The following is a 22,934-nucleotide window of genomic DNA, read 5'->3' as shown; positions in this document are numbered from 1 at the left end:
ACTCTGCGCTTGTTATCATGTGTGTTTAAAGGCTCTGGACGCTATTGGTAATTACTCAAAATAATTATTAGCATAAAAACTTGTGGTGAGCTGTTGCTAGTATAAAACATTGTGAGAAACGGCTCCCTCTGAAATAAGGAGTTTTCGAGAAAGAAGTAATTTTCCACTAAAATATTTAAATTTTATTTTGAGACCTCAGAATTAGAATTTGAGGTCCCGAAATCAAGCAATCTGGAAGCACACAACTTCGTGTGACAAGGGTGTTTTTTCTTCCATTATTATCTCGCAACTTCTACGCCTGATTGAGTTCAAATTTTCACAGGTTTGTTATTTTGTGCATATAAATTATGTTTAGATACACCAAGTGAGAAGACTGGTCTCTGAAAATTACCAATAGTGTCCATGTCTTTAATGCCCTCTCGACCGACCAAAATGGACAAACTGTCCCGGGTATTTATGAAATATTATTTTTATTTGTTTCAGGAAAGGGGGGTTCATCAGCTGATGTTGTCCGAGTCGGTCTGACCAAGCTGGGTTTCTCTCCCGGAGATGTCACTCTCACTGAGGGACAGGTAAATTTCTCTCTTTACTTTTTAGCAACAAAACAGTAATTCTGTATCCTGCCACTTTTTGTGGGACACAAACACATATCCACAGATTTACATTAACTCACACAGTTTGAAAATAATGATAGTAGAAAGCTTCGCTTAAAACATTACTGGCCGAGGCTCTGTATTTTTTGAGAAATGAGCTAAACAAGTCACAAAATTTATTTTTGCATGTTAAGCGCATTTTCGGAAAATTGTTTTACTCATTTCTCAAAAACTACAGCACCTAAGGAAGTAATACTTTAAGGCGAGCTATCTACTATCATTATCTTCAAATGGTGAAAGTTAAATGCAAATATGTGAACATTGTGTTTTGTGTTACTAAAAGTACCCAAATCCGCCTTTAAAGCCATTGGACCCTTTCGGTACAGAAAAAAAAAAAAAAGTTCACAGATTTACAAATAATTTACAGGGTTTACAGAAGGTAATGGTGAAAGACTTCTCTTGAAATTTAGTCCATGAAATGCTTTACTTTTTGAGAAAACTGTAAAACAATATAAATTCTCGTTAACGAGAATTACGGATTTGTTATAAACACATGTCATGACACGGCGAAACGCGCGAAAACAGGAGTGGGTTTTCCGGTTATTTTCTCCCGACTCCGATGTCCGATTGAGCCTAAATTTCCACAGGATTGTTATTTTATATATAAGTTGTGATACACGAAGTGTGGGACTTGGACAATACTGTTTACCGAAAGTGTATAATGGCTTTAAAGGATTCGGGTACTTTCTCAAGATGTCCACAGATTTACATTAAACTTACAGGGTTTGAAGATAATGATAGTGGAAAGCTTCCCTTCAAATATTACTAACTAAGGTTGTGTAGTTCTTGAGAAATGAGTAAAACAAGTCACAAAATAGTTTTGGTCTTATGAGACCAAAACTATTTTAGCATGTAAAATCCCCTTAACCAGTTATGATATTATACCAAAACCATAGCATAACTGGTTAATACGTTTTTACATGCTAAAACTGAGACGAAAATTATAACTTTTACTCATTTCTCAAAAACTACAGCACCTCAGTAAGTAAAATTTCAAGGGGAACTTTCTACTATCATAATCTTCAAACTGTGTAAGTTTAATGTAAATCTGTTGACATTGTGTTTTTTGTTAGGAAAAAGTACATATTACCCTTTAAGCAGCTCTATGAAATTGGGTCCAGGTGTTACTAGACGGCGAATGCAGGGGTAGTGTTAAAAGCAAGTATTGATCTTTTAGACAAAGCTGCATCGTGTCGCCCTGGTTATTGAATCAATAAACACACATGCTTGAATTGACCGTAGCGATGTAGCCATAGAAACATACAACAAACTGGTTTCTCCCCTTGAAAAACAAAAGAGCCATTAAAGTTACAATGAAGCCTTTATGTAAAGTGAGAGAGGGAAAATTGATTCTCCCTAATTAAATTTCTAGAGACATTGTGTTTGTCCCAATCAATTTAACGGATGACTGGTTTTATGATGGTTTATACTAATTCGAGTTGAAACAAGACTTCCAAAGGAGAGGCAATACATGTAACAATAGTATTAGTGGTGTAACTGGTTGGCGCCCCCCCCCCACACCCACCTCCCAAGCTCAACACCCTAGCCTAGCCCCACCCCCCCCCCCCAATCAGATGTCTTGCCCCCTCTTACATCCCCCCTCACTCAGGGCTATCAGGTTCGCCTAGTGATATCTTACTTCACCTTCCAACTCTAGGACCCTGGTTCGAATCCCACTTGTGAATTGGGTTTTCCATGCTGTAATTCTCTTGGTTTTCTTTCTCCAATATCTAAAACTGAACCTCCTTCCTTGTCTTCTCTGCATTGGGTTCTTGGCGAGTACAGTGATTAAAGTTTTTTTTTTTTCTGAGAGTCCGTGGCTTCACAACCAGAATTCAGAAATAAAAATGAAATGAAATGAGAAAGATTGATATAGATCCCCTTTGTGGGATTTCTAAGTTCCCTTGGTGGGAACAATCAAACAAGACCTACACCATTTGTACATGTAGGTTGGCCATGTACTCAATAAATTACTCAAATACGAAGGACAAAATATTATGCTTGCGTTTTGGACATCTACAGATTTTCGTAGCTTGAATATATTCAGCAAATTTTGGGGATAAAAGGATCGTTTTAAATTCAATAATGCAAAGAGTTAGGCTGCCGGAGGCATTTTACTGATGAAGTCAAGTGTATTTAAAGTGGTTTGCCATTAGCGTGTATTTAACCCACACCTGTGACGTCATGCTATTGTTAAATCGCTCCATTATTTTGCACGAATGGCGCGATGGGTACATCTATTCACCCATTGTGCATAAAAGAGTTAGGGAATAAAGTAGATGAAGTCAATGACGCAATGGACCATATTATTTTGTTTTTAATGGTTTTTAACACAGGTTAATAAAGCTACACATGTATTGCAAAATGATCGTTAACACTTTCCACAAGTGAACAGCTACATTAATAAATTATTATTTAGCTGAGATGTTAAAAAATAATCATAGAACTACAACAGTAATTTGAGCAGGTCTTAAAGTCAGATAAATCAATTTCATTTTAACCAGTATTTTTGTTTTTGGTTTTTATTAATTCAAAATGCTTAATTTATCATACACAAACATGGTAAGTGAGTAAAGACCCTAAAATTTAAGATTGCAAAGATACTTTTTTCAATATCATCATAAAATAACAGGAATTCAACTGAAATTGTTGATCATAAAGGTAGCTTAAATTTGTTTATTAAAAACAAATCTGAAACCACAGGCTTGTACGCGGGTAGGTCACTTCTTTTAACTTCACCTTTTGGGTTTTTTGTAGACCGAGAAAGTCGGCTACAACATCATCTGATAGTCTGTTTCTATCACTAACTTGTATAAATTTACTTAAAGTCAAGAAACAAAATCACTTATCTGCTGCCACTTTCGCTCCCGATCTATGATGCCACTATCCAAGGAACGAGCATATTTCCTAAATGTTGGTCTTCGTCCATTGTTCACACACCACCAGTGGTGTTCACTGGAGTGAACAAGCTTACGTAATACATACAAACAATTGACTTAAAAATTAAACAATATCGCGCCATTCGTGCGAAACAATGGAGCGATTTTAACAATAGCATGACGTCACAGGTGTGGGTTAAGTCGCATAATGCCCTCGGTGAACGCGCCATTCGTGGGTACGAATGGCGCGCACCTCGGGCATTATCCTATACGTAAATATCAACCTTTCAAGGTTTAAACAACAATGAGAAAATGAGGGATGTTATAATGGATTATTTAGATATTTTAAATTTATTGTATTATTTTTTATTATATCTTTGTTTTTACCAATAAGGGAATGGGAAGGAATACAACTAAAGTACGTATAAGGCCTATAATGTTTATTATGTACACTGCCTCAATCATTGGTACACTTTTTGTTACAAAGACAACAGTTGAATATTGAGAAACTTTTTGCAGATCTTGTATTTGACGAACTCAATCACATTAATTTGTTTCATCATTGACACAGCAATTGTAAAGCGATACATAAATAACATTGAGATAACAGCTACATCAGTGGTTTTCAAACTGTTGTTAAAAAAAATGGGCCCTAGAAAACAAAATGTGTACCCATAATTGTACCTGTATGCATTTAGACTCTTATTAATTGCAAACCATCACACCGCATTTTCTGGATGAAGCGCCCCGTTGACATAAAAATCTCATAAAAAATCCCTTGTGGTGAAAACTGCATTAGTCAGAATTGTTTTCTCTTTCATTCATTTCGGAATTTTACTACTCCATTGAGTCTTAAAGGCACTGGATACTATTATTAATTACTCAAAGTAATTGTTAGCATTAAACTTACTCGGTAGCGAGCAATGGAGCTTTTGATAGTATAAAACATTGTGAGAAACGGATCCTATTGACGGATAGTTTCTCACTCAAATTCTAATAGACTTCAGGCCTGAAGCTTTTTATTAGGCACCTGAAGGCACACAAATTTGGGCAACAAGGTTTTTTTTCTTCCAGTATTCTCTTGCAACAAATTTTCACAGGTTTGTTATTTTATGCATGTTGGGATACACCAAGTGAGAAGACTGGTATATTGACAATTACCAAAGGATGTCAGCGCTTTAATAAAGCTGTCAAAGTCTAAATGTGGTAATGTTTACTCAGGTAGTAGCTAGCCAAACATCCAGAATTTTTTTTATTATTTCAGCATATCTTACGGGGTGAAAAAATGCCGGAGTAAATTTCTCCCTTACATTTACATCATTGCGGTAGCTCCATCTTTACATGTATGCCTCTATTAATAGCTACTTCAAATAAACTTCTTATTGATTAAATAGAGATAGTGTCAAAGTTGCAAGCATAATTTCCTAAAAAATTAATCGGAGAGCAACTCAATGTGTAAAAGCACTGTATGCTCAGTAGCCTCCAGGGTTCTGTGAAAAAAAGAATCGACGGGCAAATCACTCGAGTGGGATTCAAACCCTCAACCTTTGCATTGCTAGAGCATCTTACCACTAGACCACCAATATAGGCCGCTGTGTTAGGAGTGGATACAACAATTTAATTGGTAGTTCATTAATGAGATAAAGAATATATGATTTTTTTTTTAAATGTGTATTGAGCACTGTAAACTCGGTTTTTTCCTGAGTTATGTAAAAAAAAAAACTTTATTGACTAGAGTGGGATTCAAACCAAAACATAAACCTGAATAAAATTAACATTATTGTTAAAGAAAGGTAAACAAGTGTGTAGTGATTATTTATAATAATTGAGTAAAACTAAAATAAAAAAAAGGTTTTATAATGTAAAAAAAACAAACTAATTTGAGCAGGGCCACGCTGGGCAAAGATGCAGAGTTTCACTTAAGAGCCCTTGAGCACCTAGGAACACAGCGCTGTGACGTCACACTATGGACTTGATCATAACAAGACAAGGAAAATTGCATAGCAACGAAAATAAACAACCTTCATCCAGTCTGTGTTTTGAGGTCATTTATGTCACGACACAGGCTGGTTTTCTGAGCAGTGATTTTTTTCTTGTTGATTTCACTTCTAATTTGAATGTTTCTTTGCTGGGAAACTTGTAGGGCGATGTTAGTTTATAATCCAAATCTAAATCTCAAATTAAAAAATGAAAAATCTCGCCATGCACTGCTGAAAATGATTTTTTTTTAAATTAGATTTTGATCAAGAAAACGAATACTAGCCTATTTCACTCCTCAAAAATCTGAATAGAATTTTTTCTCAGGATTGTCATAAAAAAATTTGTGAATAACTTTTTTTATTCTGATTTCAATTTGTCAAGAATACAATTTTCACAGAGTCCTACAATTACACAAAGGGATTGTACACTTATGGTGTACTCAAATAATTAATGACCATAAAAACTGTGATGTACTTGAGCACTACGACTAGAGAGCTGTTGATGTCATAAAACATTGATTTTGGGGTTGAACAAAGAATTGACTAGAGTGGGATTCGAACCAACGACCTCCGGATTAACGTGCCGGCGCTCTACCAACTGAGCTATCTAGCCCTATATTGGCGGTGTCCCTATTTTGTCAATATCTTTGTGTGGAGGTGCCAGTCGGAAGCCATACAACCGTTAATATGGCTTCTGACTGGCACCTCCGAACAAAGATATTGACAAAATAGGGACACCGCCAATATAGGGCTAGATAGCTCAGTTGGTAGAGCGCCAGCACGTTAATCCGGAGGTCGTTGGTTCGAATCCCACTCTAGTCAACTCTTTGTTCAACCCCAAAATCATTTCAAACATTTACCCAGTCAGTTTCCCTTGTGGTTTATATTGATGTCATAAAACATTGTCAGAAACATTACACTTTAAAGTAACTTAGTTTGAGGAAAGGTTTCACCAACAATTTTGAATCTGATGAAGGCTTCATTTATCTGAAAGCACACAATTCTATACAATTATCTTGGGTGTTTTCATTCCTTATTTTCATACCTTACCTTTATAGCATGAGCTAATTTATTTACGGATTTTGTTTCAGACGGTGGAGATTAATTGGAATGTCGCTTCAGGCACGATCGCTCATAACATCAGGCAGGTATGTATTCATAAAATATTAATCACTATTAATTTTTCCGTGTGGTGGACTTAATGAATTTTTAAATGACTTTTGCCAATTAGTTTGAGTGACCAGCATCTCAAAGCTGAACGTGAAGCATTTAGGACTTCCCTGTTGTTATTTCCTGGGGTTGTTTCAGTGATTTTAACCACAATTTGATTTGATTGTTGATCAGTTGGGAGCTAATTATTTCAATTTTTTTCCCCCCATTCTTTCCTATTTCACATTATCTTCCAATTTATTCCTTTCTTACTAATTATAAAATCATTTGCAAGGTTTCCTTATTACCCAGTTTGCCTTTCTTTCTTTTCCCTTTTTCTTCCTCCTATTTCTCATTACCTGTCCATCAATACCTTACTGGCTGATCATTTTGTTAATTCCCAAGGTTTCCATAATACATGGATCTAGTTTGTCTTTCGTTTCCCTTTTCATTTCATCCTAGTTTACCTTACATATACCCAGTTTTCCTTTATTTCCCTTATTTTTCCTTTTCCTTCCACCTAATGTTTCCTTGTTTTACGCAGTTTTCCTTTCTTTGTCCTTTTCCTTCCACCCCAAAGGTTTCCTTTTCTATTGTTTCCATTCAAGGTTTCATTTTTTACCAATTTTATCTTTCTTTTCCCATTTCCTTCCACCGAAGGTTTCCATATTACCCCGTTTGCCTTGCTTTTCCCTTTTCCTTCCACCCAAGGTTTCCATATTACCCGGTTTGCCTTGCTTTTCCCTTTGCCTTCCACACAAGGTTTCCTTATCACCCAATTTGTCTGTCTTTTTCTGTTTCCTTCCACCCACTACCTTCCCATCCATTCCTTTAACACCTTGTGTCAACCCTTCTCTTTTCAATAATTTTACCTTCATTTTCTGAAGTCCTATATTAACAAGAGCTTTCCATAAATTTTTGAAACATTATTAATATTGTGTGCAGAAGTGTTGTTTGCCACAATCAATATGAAAATGGATTTGACATATTTTGCGCCACACTCAATATGTAATGGATTGACGAGTGCGTTATGTGTACACTTAACATGTGCAGATCATATTTAAACAGAGTAACAATATTTGAGAATCGTGCTTGCAAGCTTACCATGTTCCCTCACTGCATGTTCAATATTGTTTTCAAGGACAGGATTTACCTGAGCATACATTAATTAGTAATAATGGCCTCAACGGTTTCCATGTGTATTTTTTGATGATTTAGTACACGTAACTGTGGCTTGCAATGGCCGAGGAGTTAAAAGCACCAGACTCAAGCTCTGGTGCTTCTGATCAGCTGAGTGTGGGTTCGAGTCCCAGTTGTGACACTTGTATATTTAATCAAGACACCTAACTATTATTAATGCCTCCTCCAAATGTTGTATAACGCCTAACCAAATGGACTTATTATACAGAGAAAGAGGTTCGCCCCGGTATTCCTGCTTTAATTGGCAGCATGTTGCGCCACCGCACCTTGTAAACCATTACATGGTGCTATAAAGGAATAGGTCTCATACTTCAAAAAGTAGCTCCACATACCTTGCAGGCAAAAATACTGAGTGCTTTAGAGGTGTGATAAAGCACTAAGGCCTTGATACTTTTGGTTCTTTTTTATTCTTGTTATTATTATTTATATTATTATTTGATGTTCAGGTGGTGTTTGATGGCCAAACAGTGTACCCCGTCCAAGGTGGCTACAACAGTGGCTCACCAACCTCTGCTGGAACGTTCACCATTAACTTCAGTTTACAAGGAGAATTCAAATTCATCAGGTGCGTGGTTTCATTGGAGCAATGCAACAATTTGTTTGGGTCAAATTCAATTTTGTGTACTCGTCATTTGATTTAATCTTCCTGTCAAGGGAACTCGGCAACATCCCTTAATGTTATTGTATCTCTTTCAATACAAACACTGGTTAAAGGCAGTGGACACTATTGGTAATTACTCAAAATAATTATTAGCATAAAACCTTACTTGGTACATGTAACAAGTAATGGGGAGAGGTTTATAGTATAAAACATTATGAGAAACGGCTCCCTCTGAATAAGTGTAGTTTTCAAGAAAGAAGAAATTTTCTACAAATTTGATTTTGAGACCTCAGATTTAGAATTTGAGGTCTCAAACTTTATCAAGAATCTGAAAGCACACAACTACATGTAATAAGGTACTTTTTCTTGCATTATTGTCTCGCAACTTTGACAACCAAGTGAGCTCAAATTTTCACAGCTTTGTTACTTTATGCATATGTTGAGATACATCAAGTGAGAAGACTGGTCTTCGACAATTACCAATAGTGTCCTGTGAGTTTAATGTCTATGATTATGAGTTGCACAAATCAAGAAAGAGTTGTTTGGTTACAAGATGACAATGCAAGTTATTGTAGTCATTGTGAGTGTGGTTATACGTAGCCCACGGGATTCGGACCTACGGATTCTGCTGTCCAACCACCTGACCACAGTGACAATAGGTCATTATAAAAATGGAAATAAATAAAAAAGGTCTATGACCTATTTTGAGGGGTTAAACAAAGAAAACAATAGACTCAAGCTGGATTTGAACCTGGGACCTCGGAAACTGAGATTATCTAGCCTTATGATGGCTAAAAACTAAATTACATATTTTAGTTATTTCTTTTGACTTAAATCCACCAACAATATTGAGAGAAAAACAAAATCATGTTTGCTTTAAAAAATAGACAATTCTGAAAAGCTCCTTATCTTGAACTACCCTGTTTGAAATCCATCAAATTTATTTTAAAGGTTTTCTCCTCTTTGGATTTGCATGAACAGACGAAGACTTAATATCCACTCTTTCTTGACATGAACATTTAAAACCCCACTTCAGTGAATAATGCATAACTTGCATACTGTCTCGGCACACACAACAAGGGTTTCTAGAAGCAATTATTAAAGGCTCAAGCTCTAATCCTATACATAATTAATTTTAAGAAAAAAACTTATCCGTCGCCTTAAGGTTGAATAAATTTAATAAGGATTTAGTTCATTCTCTAAGCAAGTCGTCGCTTGAGAAGACAGTTAGGCATATTTCCCATGGGAGATTGTCGGCGAGAAGTATTCCTTGTTAATTTCCTCTTGCAATTCATGTTCGATAAAATGTCAACATTTATCATTCAAATTGTGTCTCTACACTGAATGCAAAGTATATCCTTGTTTTCTTTGAACTGTTCGCGATAATTCTATATAAATGTAGATGTTAAACAATAGAACTAACTTGTGAAAATTTCATTTCAAAAGGTGGTAACTCACATCGGTGTAAGGGTTAAACCAAAATAAATATTCTTTATTCCTGATGCAAACTTAGAGGAACATTACAGAATTGGTAAGGGAAAAACAAATCGTGAAGATCACAGATTTGCATGAAACTTACTTGGTCTAATGATGATGATACATGTAGTTGAAAATATCCCTTGAAATATTTCTGAAATGTCATATTTGATGAGAAATAAATAATGTAACTTCGCGTTTGGAGTTTATCGCTCAGTGAGCGCTTTATTCATTTGTATTTTGGCATCGATGCAATGTAAAATGTGTAATTGGGTTTTCCCTATTCTCTCGTGACTCAGATGGCCGAACCATCTCAAACTTCGACAGGTTTGTCAGTTTATGTATATGTTGGATTACATAAAGTGCTTACACTGCCAGAGTACTGTTTTGTTAGCAAAAACCAATTCTGTAACGTTCCTTTAACATGATTTACTTTTGTTTTCTGTTTTGATATCTGTTCCTTTTTTATTGATAGTGATGGGTATGAAGCCAACAGTAATAAGGTTCTGGTTGTTACAGTCAAGTCAAGATCTGTCATCACAGCAGAGGTATTTATAAAGTAACATGTGGAACCCGCTCAATAAAAATATATCAAAGGATGGACTGTAGTTTAAAGGGTTTGGGTACTTTTTGTATGACACAAGACACAAACAGATAGACAGTTTGTACATGTATGTCAAAGGGTTCGGGGCAAGCTTTTGTTAAGTAACCTCCAGATGAGGAAACCCTGGTACCATTGTGTGATACTCATCCATTCAGAATTGTGTATGGGTGTTCACCGTCTCTCAGTTAACTACGCAAAAGCTTGCCCTAATCATGTGACATAGCAACTGTCTCTATAGTCTGAAGGATTCAAATTTTTGGGGTAAATTTTGTTCTGGCACGTCTTTGTACCAGATAATTTTCAAATCTCACACCCCTAAAATTGGCTTATTGGATTACAGAGAAATTTAATATCCATAAACGACCAAAATCTGATGCGCAATTCAATAATTGAAGTGATAGTAAAAATGATTTTTGTGCTTGAATTAATTGATTTTTTTTATTGATGATGTCTTCCAGCTTACAGACGATCAATTCCGGCCGAGTGTTCTTCACATCCATGAAGGTAACAGTGTCAAATGGACGTGGAATTCCTGCCAGAGACCTCATGTCATTAATGAAATCAAGCTGTGCCCTAAACATTATGGAATCGTCAAGACCACTGGAGGGTGAGTTTAGAATGGTCCTTTGTCCTTATCCACAAGAATAAGAATAGGTATTGGTTTTTATGTACACACATGGAAGTGTCGTGGCCGAGCAGTAAAGAGCACCGAATTCAACTCTGGTGTTTCTGTTAAGAAGAGTGTGGGTTCGAATTCCGAGTCGTGACACTTGTGTCCTTAAGCAAGACACTTAACCTTTGCTTCGTCCTTTGGGTGGGACGTGAAGCCGTTGGTCCCATGTGTTGTGTAAAGCATGTAAATGAACCCATTGCACTTATCGAAAAGAGAAGGGGTTTGCCCCAGTGTTCCTGGTCCGATCGGCAGCAAATTGCGCCACAGCATCTTGTAAAACATTACATGGTGTTATCAGAATTAGGTCTCATGATTCAAACGTAGTCCCACATCTTGCAGGAAACACTGTATGTTACAGCCCCAGGAGCGTCTCTGAGTGACGGACATGTGCGCTATATAAGAAGCCACAATTGTTATTATTATTATTACATTTACGTCAAATTTAACTGCCAATCTCCAGAACCATGAAAGCCATGTGAAATGATGAAAGGCCAAAGGGTCATCAGCACTCTCTAATGTAGTTCACGAGCCTCAAAGTGTGACATCCGATGTTAAGGCTAACTCGAGGCCAGAGATAATAGCAATTAGACTGGTCCCCCTGTCTTTATCTGCAAGGATAAGGTCAGGTTGGCTTTATAGAACCAGAATTATCATTTGATACAATGTGTATTACAGTACTGTACATCCATGTTTCATTACCAGAAATATACATGTAGACTCCTTGTGCCACAGCAACACTAAATGACACTTACCTTAAAGATGGACTATAACGGTACTCCTACATTAAAATCACTATCAGAACTTGTTTATGTTGTGTTCAGCTATCAATTCATTGTTGTGGTCATGTTTTTCTCCAAATAATTTTGCTACAATTTGACCGAAAAAATTTGACCTCGATTCTTCGATTTTGAAATTTCTTGCCCTGTACTGGTTCCCAGCTATTAAACCAACACTGAAATCCAAGCGGATTTGTAAACCAGCGGACGTCATGAACGCGGTCAAAAATGGTGATGTCATACCCATGAAGCAACGAGAGTAAACAAAGATTACGCCATGTTACTCCGTGTGTTGGGTATGCGTTTTCATCCACACTATAGGCGTGCGTGTGTGCTACGAAGCTTTTTGTTTCTAATGTATCAGCTATAAATACTGCCGACTATTTAGTTGTTTGTGGATGCACTAGAAGTTTCAAAGTTTGTGTAAGAAGCCTGGATCGATTCCGAAATTTAAACCTCTAAACATCGAGAGCATTCAGGGGGGATCTTCTACCACGAGGCCCCAGCCAGTGCTGCTTGTGAATGCTACGACGTCGGCGGGGTCCCTCTGCCGTGGCCCTGGTCGCAAGTGGCCGTGAAACAGCAAAAGAATCAAGTGGCATTACAGAAACGAGAGGGAGAAAAGCCTGGTAAGTACTTGTTAATAATTTGTTTAAATCTACTACTGAGAAACTATCTCCATTATTAATTCAGGCCCAATAGGCCTACATGTACATGTAATTGTAATAAGAAAAATAGTAAACAATCTCTACCCTTTTCATGCAAGGAACAATCATCTTGTTGTCAATTGACACGATGTGCATGCTCTGAATCTGACCTGACTACCATAAAATAGCTACATAGTGTATTGACTCTGTTGAGTGATGAATCCATGTAGCCACCCAAGTGCTTTAGGCATGTTTATGCCCTGGTTTTCCGTTTCTGGCATGTTCATGCTCAACCATGTGTGAACACTATATTAATCCATTTAAAAATTGATTGTTACAGTTAACAGTTTATTGGCCTCGCTGACATGTATTTATATTGGTCTATGCTGGATTGCTGGACATTGTTTTTGCCAAAGCTGCCTAAGAATTGTTCGCTTTTTTTTTTTAAGGCACAGCTCAAAAATATGTTCAAACTCCCATCCATATAATTGCCCATCCATGGTCATTCAGAATTTTTCTCTCCTAATTCAGGAATGAATGTTTTCTATCAGACATAAAGAAAACCTGCCCCCTTGGTTTTGTTGCATGTGGACTCCTTTTGTACTGGTTTTGCGTTAACTCAAAAGAGAGATTGTCAGTACATGGTGTTACGTCAAACCTTCCGAGATTGTATTTCTGCCTTGTAAATTTTCAAGAAATCCCACATAACGATTATTTGGTTTTGTTTTTTATTTTTCATTAAACAGATACGCAAAGAATGCATGCACAATGCACTTGTTCATTGTCAGCAGGGTGACAAGACATGAAACCAACTCCATCCGCAGCTGATGTGTAACCCCCGTGTCATTGACATCAACCTTCACCAGCCGGAAAAGGATGCAACAGCTTTTTTTTTTTTTTTTGGGGGGGGGTGGGTGGGGGTTCAAAGGTAGTGGGTTCAACTTTGTTTGAAGAAAGAATGACCTGTGTCCAGTTTCATGGATCTGTTCATCACCAAATTCTGCGCTTATGATCACCGTTCTCTGCTTACGTCCAAACGCTAAATTTCTGAGCTTACTTTGTAAGCGTAGAATGCCTGGTATAAACCAACTATGCACCCATGACCGGCAAAAGCCAAAATTCGCTGGTAACCTGTGAAACGCGCTTGATGTAAGCACAGAATTCCCTGCTTCCGCAAGTGCCGATTCTTTGTTTACAGTATGCAGATCCATGAAACTGGGCCCTAGCTAGCCTGTACACATTGATTTTTGGGTGTTTTTTTTTGGTGGGGGGGGGGGTCCATGGTAGTAGAATCAACTTTGTTTAAAGAAAGAATGACCTGTGCCCAATTTCATGGGTCTGTTCACCACCAAAATGTGCGCTGTGATCACAGTTCTCTGCTAACGTCCAAAGGCTAAATTTCTGCGCTTACTTTGCAAGCGTAGAATGCCTGGTATAAACCAAGTATGCACCCATGACCCGCAAAAGCCAAAATTTGCTGGTAACCTGTGAAACACGCTTGACGTAAGCACAGAATTCCCTGCTTCCGCAAGTGTCGATTCTTTGTTTACAGTAAGCAGATCCATGAAATTGGGCCCTAGCTTGTACACATTGATGTGCGTTTTTATTTTATTTTTTATATATATATATATTTTTTTTTGGGGGGGGGGGTAACCAGGGTAGTACAATCAACTTTGTTTAAAAACAGAATGACATGGTCTGTACACAATGATTTTATTATATTCTTTTAATGTACAACTTAATTTACAAAGAGAACCACAGCTAACTAGGTACATAACATGGCTTAGGTTTTCTTTTTTGGGGGGGAGGGGCGTTGACAGGGTTGTATAGTTAACTTTTTTTGATGATGGAATGTTCAGATGATTTCGCTATCACTAGGCAACCTTTTTTCAATTTTGATATTTTAAACTCAAAAATAAACTATTGTCATTTGCAAATACATACAGTTTTAGTGTTGTCGTTATTATGGAGGTGTACATGGCTTCTGTTTTTTTTGTTTTGTTTTTATATTTCTGCTAACCAAGTTGAATGTTGTTACCATGTTAATCATAGTGTATTGTTGACAACAGGGGACAAGTTTATTGCACATAAGTGCTAAATTAATCAATTTGAACCACACACCTAATTTTATAAGCCATAGTAATTTACATTTTGTGTCTTTCAGAGGGGTGGGTGGTTCAAATTAAATTAATCAATTTGAACCACCCACCCATCTGAAAGAAACAAAATGAAATAATATACATGTACATTTATACGTAAATTATTATGGCTTATCAAATTATTTCTCACTCCCTCCGGATCATTATAACTTGGAAAATTGTTACGACTGAAGACAAATAAACCAAAGCAAAGCTGCCTAATCCGTTGGTGGATACGAAAATCCTTCCACTGTACTGTACACGAGGGTTTGGAAACGTCCTCGTGTTGCTGCCATCAAACATGATGTCAGTGGCAGCGGTTGAACGGACAAGATAGTCCTAAGCTCACCACTTGCTGATAATCATCATTGCAGTGTTTTCTGTAAAACAAAACAAAAGAATTCATACAAAATTATTAACAAAAGAATTCATACAAAATTATTAACAACAGATTTGTGGTTTGCATGGTGAAGTGTTAATATTGCATGTGTGTACCTGAATTGCTTTAAAACTATACCCATGCCAGAATGCAATCATAATCCAAAGTAGCAGTTACATACATGTACATGAGATATTTGTGTATGCACATGTGTCAACCACCACGCAGTTACTTGGTGGAGAAAAACAACAACATAGGTTATCTACAATATCAGTTTAAATTGATAATGTATGAATTTTGCCAACAAAGTATAAAACGCAAGACAAAAATTACCCCTCCCCTCACATTTCTACTGCCTAAGTCAGTGCATGTGTTGTTCACATGTATTATAACGTGAATGGAGGTAAACAATAAACCTTGTCCATCATGTTCGTTCATGTTTTAATTTAGTCAAGGATAGCCTTTAACTATTTTTGGGAGCAGAAATAAACCGATCAAACGAAGCATCATTCAGTATAATTCATGAAACGTTTTGTGGCCTTACCAGTCTGTCTTTAGCCGTCGATCATCAGGGTTTGGCTCATCGTCTTCGGCCTGACGATCATCGTCCCCAGGCTGGTTAACTACATGTACTCATAACACGTCTTCGGCTTCTCTCTCGTCCGGTGAGCTCCCCTTATCGCTAGAGCCCTCACTTTCCTCTGAAGTGCCTCCCTGACATGCCTTTTCCTCATCTATACTGTGGTTTTCCCAAGACCCGCTGCCATCGGACATTTTCGCTGTTTTTTGTGTCAAAAAAATGCAGCCTATAGTGTCCGATGTTATTCCACATTCAATGTACATGTAAATTGCACGCACACGATCGACCTGACACACTGCGTACAGAGCTTCGGTACGTGGTGTGACGTCACACACTGTGTATGAATGGTTCGTGGGTCACCGGCTTTTGCCGAAACTCAGTTTTCTGGGTCGGAGTACGCTGCGCGAATTTGTGGTTTTTTTGCATGAAGGAAAAGGTTTTATTGAATACTACTAAAATATCAGTCCTTATTTTACATTTCTTGTACAAAAATAATAATATTGGCTATATCAATAATCTGTTATAGTCCATCTTTAAAGCCATTGGACCCTTTCGGTAAACAGTGTTGTCCAAGGCCCACACTTTGTGTACCACAACTTCTATATCAAATAACAAACCTGTGAAAATTTAGGCTCAATCGGTCATCGGAGTCGGGAGAAAACAACAGAAAAACCCACCCTTGTTTCCGCGCGTTTCGCCGTGTCATTGACATGTGTTTAAAATAAATCCGTAATTCTCGTTAACGAGAATTTATATTGTTTTACCGTTTTCTCAAAAAGTAAAGCATTTCATGGAATAATATTTTAAGAGAAGTCTTTCACCATTGCCTTCTGTAAACCCTGTAAGTTATTTGTAAATCTGTGAACTTTTATTTTTTTTTCTGAACCGAAAGTGTCCAATGGCTTTAAATGAAATTTCACTTGATTGAGTACAACTTTTATTTATTTAGTTGTTACTATTCAGTTCTTAACAGAATATCCCATTTTCATCATTTATAAATATTGTTTATGTATAAATACACATACAATTTACATAATGTGGCTTTTTAATCTGTCATTTTTTACTGTCAACAAAAGTGCTTCTGTTTTTCTTTTTCTTATACAGAACATCTGTTCCAATGCAGTCTGGATCATACAAGCATGAATTCCTGTAAGTTACTGGAGTATTTCTTATGAAAACTTCTCCCCATTTGGAGTTTACTTCCTACATAAACTGAACATTTCTTATCATTTCCTACAATGTATTCATTCTGTTTTTAGCACTTACATGTACACATTTGGGTGTGTAAATAAGCAAATTAGTAAAGTTATCTGTCTTAAAACTATTGTTGTAACTTTGTTGTTTTGCAGGAATCCTGGTTTATTTTATTTCCAGTCTGAAGGATCTGAGAACGGAGCGATGCAGTTATGCATTGTTCATGTCAAAGCAACACAGAGGCACCATTACATTGAAGTGACTGATAGGAGATTCAACCCTAGGTTGATTACAATCACTCAGGGAGACAGGGTGTGGTGGCTGTGGGATAGGTTTAAGGTGGGTTGTGCCTGTAAACTACCCCAAGCAGGGTATTCTGTTTTACTATACCTCATACATATTCATGACCAAGAGTCGAGTTCTCATTGGTCCATCATCATTGCCAGGTATTAATTTTGCTAATTACCAAGCGCGCACGTGAGTATTCACGCAAGTGGTAAATGCGTAGGCCAAGTAGAATAGCTCCCTGAGAGATATTCTACTTGTCATGCGCATTACCATTGTGCGATGTCATCCCAGGGCGCTATTCTACATGTCATGCGCTTTACTTGTTATGATGGTGGTACTGTTTTGTATAAAGGCACGAACATTGCTCTCTCTAGCGACATCCAACACCTGAACAAACTTATCTTGGCATTTTATTTCACAGTCGTCATTTCCCCTTGCTCCAAATCATGTTTTGGTAACTGACATATGTATGAAGTATAGTAAAACAAATATAACATGGTTTATTTTGGGTAACTAGTCGATATTAACTCCCCTCGGTATTGGAAGTTGACAAACTCGGACACTAGTTTGTCAACTTCCAATACCATGTTAAATTTCTATAATACTTATCTGGATATTCTGTTATCCAATTGGGTATTATGTTATCCCGTCGGGACATTCTGTTTTCTTTAATTGAGGATTTCACAGATTTAATGAGGAAAAGATAATCTTGAATAATATACTAATATAGTCTCTTAATAAATCAAAACTATATAAATTTCAGTAAAAAACTAATACAGGTGGAGTTTATATTGATACATTACTGAACCAATCCTAACATGAGGTTAGAGACTTGTGGATTGTTTTCTAGACTCTATATTCATTGGGAAATGATTGCATCACAAAATATAATTGGACTCTAGAGCCACTTTATAAAACTCCTTGGAGGATCATGTATGACCATGCCCATAGGCGCTTTTGCATGTAGGGTGTCACTGCGAAGTGGTTTAGAGAATCCAATTCAAGTTCTGGTGGTTAAGTCATCGTAGTGTGGGTTTGAATCCCGGTCGTGACACTTGTGTCCTTGAGCAAGATGCTTTACTATAATTGATTCTCTTAACCCAGGGGTATAAGTGGGTACCTGCGAGGGTAGAGGTTGATATTGAGTTTGAAAAAGCTTTTGGATAGCTATGGTTGCCCAGGTTGTATACTCCAGAGGGAGCTGAGAAAGATTAAAAGAGTTTTATTGGCCCATGGACCAGGGAACTAATGTAAAGCACATTTAGATAGTTATTGTGAAATGGGCTATTATACATGTAAGAACTAGTTAATTGCACACTTAACTTTTAACACCATGCACTATTACTTACTGACAGTGTAAGAAGAAACACCGTATACTACAAGTGGACATTCCTACTGGTCAAGGTGTTCCTGACCCGTTCCCAAGACCAGTCAAAGGGGGATTCTGCAGTGATGCTCCTAGGTCAGTGGTTAAACTAAAACAACATAACGCTGTCTTAACAAACTCACAATGTAATAACTTCTACTTACCTCTAATTTGATGGCAGCATATGCTGAGTAGCATTTTCCATCGGTGATCAAGACAGACACACATGAATATACATTTTAGCTGTTATCAATTATAAATCAAATTGTGGGCGTGTTCCCAAGAGAATGTTCTTTTGAGATGCTCTCTTATGAGGTGGCCATTTTGTTTGGCCTCAAAACAAACAACCAAGTTGAGGCTGGAAGTTAATGTACTAACTTTTTTTTTCTGGAACAAATAGAAAAATATATTTTCTAATTTTATCATGACAATTAAATTAACCATTTTCAACAAGAACTTGACTGAAATATAATTACATGTAACGATTATCAAAAACTTTATATTTGAATTTGATTCTGATTATTAATTTGACTTGGGGTTGAACAAAGAGAATTTACCAAAGTGCCATTTGAATCAACAACTCCTGGATTAACGTGCCTTCGCTTTCCAACTGAGCCCTACGTTGGCGGTCTCCTTAAGTTGTCAATATCTTTGTTAGAAGTGCCAGTCAGACACCATACAACTGTTATCTTCCGTTTAGCTAAGGATCACAACAAACAATTTGAATCTGAGAAGTGCACACCTCACCTAATTAGCTCAAAGTCAGAAATATTAAACTTAAGATTTATCTACCTGCTACAGCCGAGCTGGTATGCTGTCTCATATATTCCACGATGCTGGCGTGTATTACTACTGTGATAATAACTACGAAGATAACCGAGAATATCTGGGTGTCGTGATTGTCAAACCGAGAGCTAAAGAACATCATATTGAAGTGACTGCTGAAGGATTCTACCCAGGTTTGTCCACTAACAACTCTCTCATCCCATCCCCCTGCTCTCAATCTTTTTGTATACAATAGTGGCCAAGCTGAAGTGGCATATACTGTCCTTGCCCTTCCATGTGTGGGTGGGTGTGCGTTGGTAAGGGTGTGTTTTGTCGGATGTAAAAAAATAACTATTTCGATTGACCTGGGCATTGGTTTAATTATTGGCCACTGACCCGAATAGTTATAAGTTACACCGCCAAAACGCACCCTAGGTATACTCTTTCGAGCAGAGCACATACTATCAAAAGAGGGCAGTTGGGTGTCTGGTTGGTTAAAGGTCCCCATTGTTAGTGGTGTACAACACTATAAGCCTTTTTGAGATATGGCGGCCACAATGCTACAACACTGTAAAGTTGGGGTAAATTTGACCATAGAAATAGAACGTATGTTATTCAGTGAAGTGCGCATGTTAGGCGACGCGGTGTTTACACGTAAACCTAATGACCTCAAACATGGTGAGCGTGGCATCAGTCGTGGCGTGTGACACGCAAACCTAATGACCTCAAACATGGTGAGCGTGGCATCAGTCGTGGCGTGTGACGCGCGTATCACGTCCGCCATACCTCAAAAAGGCTTATTGGGAGCTGTTGCCAAGAAGTTCAAATACTAACAAAGCAGGGACAATAGCAGGTCCCAGATTGCAGGTGTTTGTAAGTGTGTTTGTGTGTGTCAACACATTTTCAAAGTGATACATTGGGAAGTACTTGGCATATAAACCGCAAACTTGGTTTGTGGATTGGTCTTGGAACCACCTTGCAGCCTTTTGTTTCTGATATTGAATATGAGTTGTTTTTCATCTCCAGATCTGAGTGTAATCAGCAGTGGTGATAGGATCTGGTGGTCGTGGGATGTTGATAGAATACAAGAAAGCTTCTCTGTCATGCAGGTTTGAAACATTTTTCTTTTCTCACTTGATTTCTTTTTCAACCTGTAAATAATTTCTAAGAAGACTTAATCCTTGGACTAAAAGCTATGGTCATACATGTTCATGTTCATTGCTGAACACTCCTAAAAATGTATGACCTTACAAAGTTACTTGGTGAGAAGCACTGTAGATGTTGGAAGTGTCGTGGCCGAGCGGTTAATAGCACCGAATTCAAACTCTGTTGTTTCTGATGTGCAGAGTGTGGGTTCGAATCCCAAGCTGCGACACTTGTGTCCTTAAGCAAGACACTCAACCATTGCTTCATCCTTTGGATGGGACGTAAAGCCGTTGGTCCCATGTGTTGTGTAAACGCATGTAAAAGAACCCAGTGCACTTATCGTAAAGAGAAGGGGTTCGCCCCGGTGTTCCTGGCTGGATTGGCAGCATATTGCGCCACAGCACCTTGTAAACCATTACATGGTGCTAAGGATTAGGTCTTATATCTCAAACTTTATCCCACTCCTTGAAGTAATAATACCTGGCGCTTTGTATCCTTTGGTAAAAGGCGCGTTATAAATACGGTTATTATCATTAATGAAAATCAGTTTAAGAAAAGGTTCCCTTCGGAGTAATATGGTTTGGATATTTTTTTACCCATTCCCAAATGCTACAGTCAGAGATGCAGTTGGTGCCCCGCTGTCACCTCGCTAAACTTGAATGATTCAACTTTCTTGTGACAATACCGTGATCGTTGTTGCTGATTTCTCAGCAAGTAGACACTGTATTCAGCTGAAACTTTCACATGTGACTTTTATTGTATTTTTCTATATAATGTTGCCTATAAAAAGCATTACAGGGACAAAAACCAACCAAAATGATATGATGCGTCTTTCTTTTGATCACAGGTTGATAGCTGTGTTGCCAGTGACAACAAAATACTTCCGGAAGTGGATTGTAACAGTGAGTACAATGTAACAATGTATATATCAACTCTTTCCGTTTGTGTAAACATCTGGGCCTGTTTTCATATAGCCTTTAAGCATAAAAATAAGCACAAATCTTGCTTAACATAAACTGTTTTATGCATCGGTTTTATGCATTGGTGCCCCACTCATTTGTTGCTTTACTAAGCAGTATTTTCTGCAAAGCAGCTTTATGAAACTGGGCCTTGACCATTATCTCTTGTTCACAGATTTTTGTAAACACTTAACCAAAGAGGCTGCTGCTATGGTAACCAACATCGGCATGGCAACTGTTCAGCTGAACACACCTGGTGTGTACCACTACCGCGTATCGGACACCGCCAACAATGTCGGATGCTGCTCTGTTATTGTTAACCCTGGACAAAAGGTATAACATGTTTCTTAACCACTGTCTGTCAGTATTTTTACCAAAATGAATTCAGTCATTAGCCTACATCAATGACCTTCCAAAATTACCTTTGACCTAGCATTCATTTTACATGATGATTTGCAGTCAAATCCTACATACATTTAATTATAATAAATTTATTTTTTGGTGCTTTTTACACTGTGTTTTCAAAGCGCTTCCAACAGTATTACCCCTGATCACTGGACCTTTTCATTCTTTAAACAATCTCAGCTCCCAGGGAGTATACAGCTTGTGCTGCCAAATATGTAGCGCACTAAGCTCAATCAATCACAAGAACCATCTCTGCCCTCACAGCTACCCATCTACCTGCGTGGAGAGAAGCACACATATTTACATGTAATAATTAAACATTACGTGCATACACTGCTGCATGCATACGACCTCAAGTGCAGCTGCCAAACATCACCTGAGACCAATCAAAACACGGATCTTACGTCACTACGATTATCCAGTGAAATGATTGTATCCAATGAAATCACTGGTTTTAAAAAACCAGTGCATGTCTTTATCCCTGCAGTTAAAGACAGGGGACCAGCCTCTAGTCGAGGGTGCCCTACCCATAGACGTTAAGGTCTATTGAAATGAGGATTTGATTGGATTCGTTGGAGATGAATTATAAGCAGTGAATTTTCTTGGTTTTTTTTTTCAGGATCATTGTATTGCAGTTAGCGATATGGGATTTGAACCTAAAGTGTTAACGATACATCCTGGTGATAGAGTATGGTGGATCTGGGAGGACACTAAACTGCAGCATAATATCATACAGGTAAACAGTTATATGAAAGTCATTGTGTACCTACCTACCTCACAGATCCTTGTCATTTCTTTGATGGAAAAAATATTTATAAATAGAATATATGTTTCCAGAAGTAAAGTCTGTCTACAGCCAATATGGCTCATCAGGCTGGTGTTTATATCCATTTTCATTATTATTAAACGCCTGAGAACATTTCTGTCCCCCCCCCCCTCCCCCTGGACAGGATGCCAGTTCATTGCAGGTTATCTTCAGTACGAGCTCTAACCACTACCAAATTCTACTCCTGGTTTGGGTGGATAAAAGCAATTATGATAAAGTGCCTCGCTCAAGGACACAATTATCACGATTTA

General features: G+C 37.7%; 1 protein-coding gene across 3 annotated transcripts in view; it reads left to right on the top strand.

Moving 5' to 3' along the window:
- Positions 1–22,934, top strand: part of LOC139952231 (uncharacterized) — a 76,420-nt gene that overhangs the window by 5,799 nt on the left and 47,687 nt on the right. For all 3 annotated transcript variants that reach the window (XM_071951307.1, XM_071951316.1, XM_071951299.1), the window contains exons 3-15: positions 484–572; positions 6,603–6,659; positions 8,307–8,425; positions 10,413–10,485; positions 11,000–11,148; positions 16,839–16,883; positions 17,084–17,267; positions 18,572–18,678; positions 19,384–19,541; positions 20,374–20,456; positions 21,341–21,395; positions 21,628–21,785; positions 22,477–22,593. In XM_071951307.1, coding sequence (XP_071807408.1) covers positions 484–572; positions 6,603–6,659; positions 8,307–8,425; positions 10,413–10,485; positions 11,000–11,148; positions 16,839–16,883; positions 17,084–17,267; positions 18,572–18,678; positions 19,384–19,541; positions 20,374–20,456; positions 21,341–21,395; positions 21,628–21,785; positions 22,477–22,593 — 1,394 coding nt within the window. The remainder of the gene's footprint in view (positions 1–483; positions 573–6,602; positions 6,660–8,306; positions 8,426–10,412; positions 10,486–10,999; positions 11,149–16,838; positions 16,884–17,083; positions 17,268–18,571; positions 18,679–19,383; positions 19,542–20,373; positions 20,457–21,340; positions 21,396–21,627; positions 21,786–22,476; positions 22,594–22,934) is intronic.

Source organism: Asterias amurensis, chromosome 2 (assembly GCF_032118995.1).
Source record: "Asterias amurensis chromosome 2, ASM3211899v1".
NCBI lineage: Eukaryota > Metazoa > Echinodermata > Asteroidea > Forcipulatida > Asteriidae > Asterias > Asterias amurensis.
The sequence above is the reverse complement of the archived record's forward strand: the minus strand, read 5'-3'. Positions and strand labels throughout refer to the sequence as shown.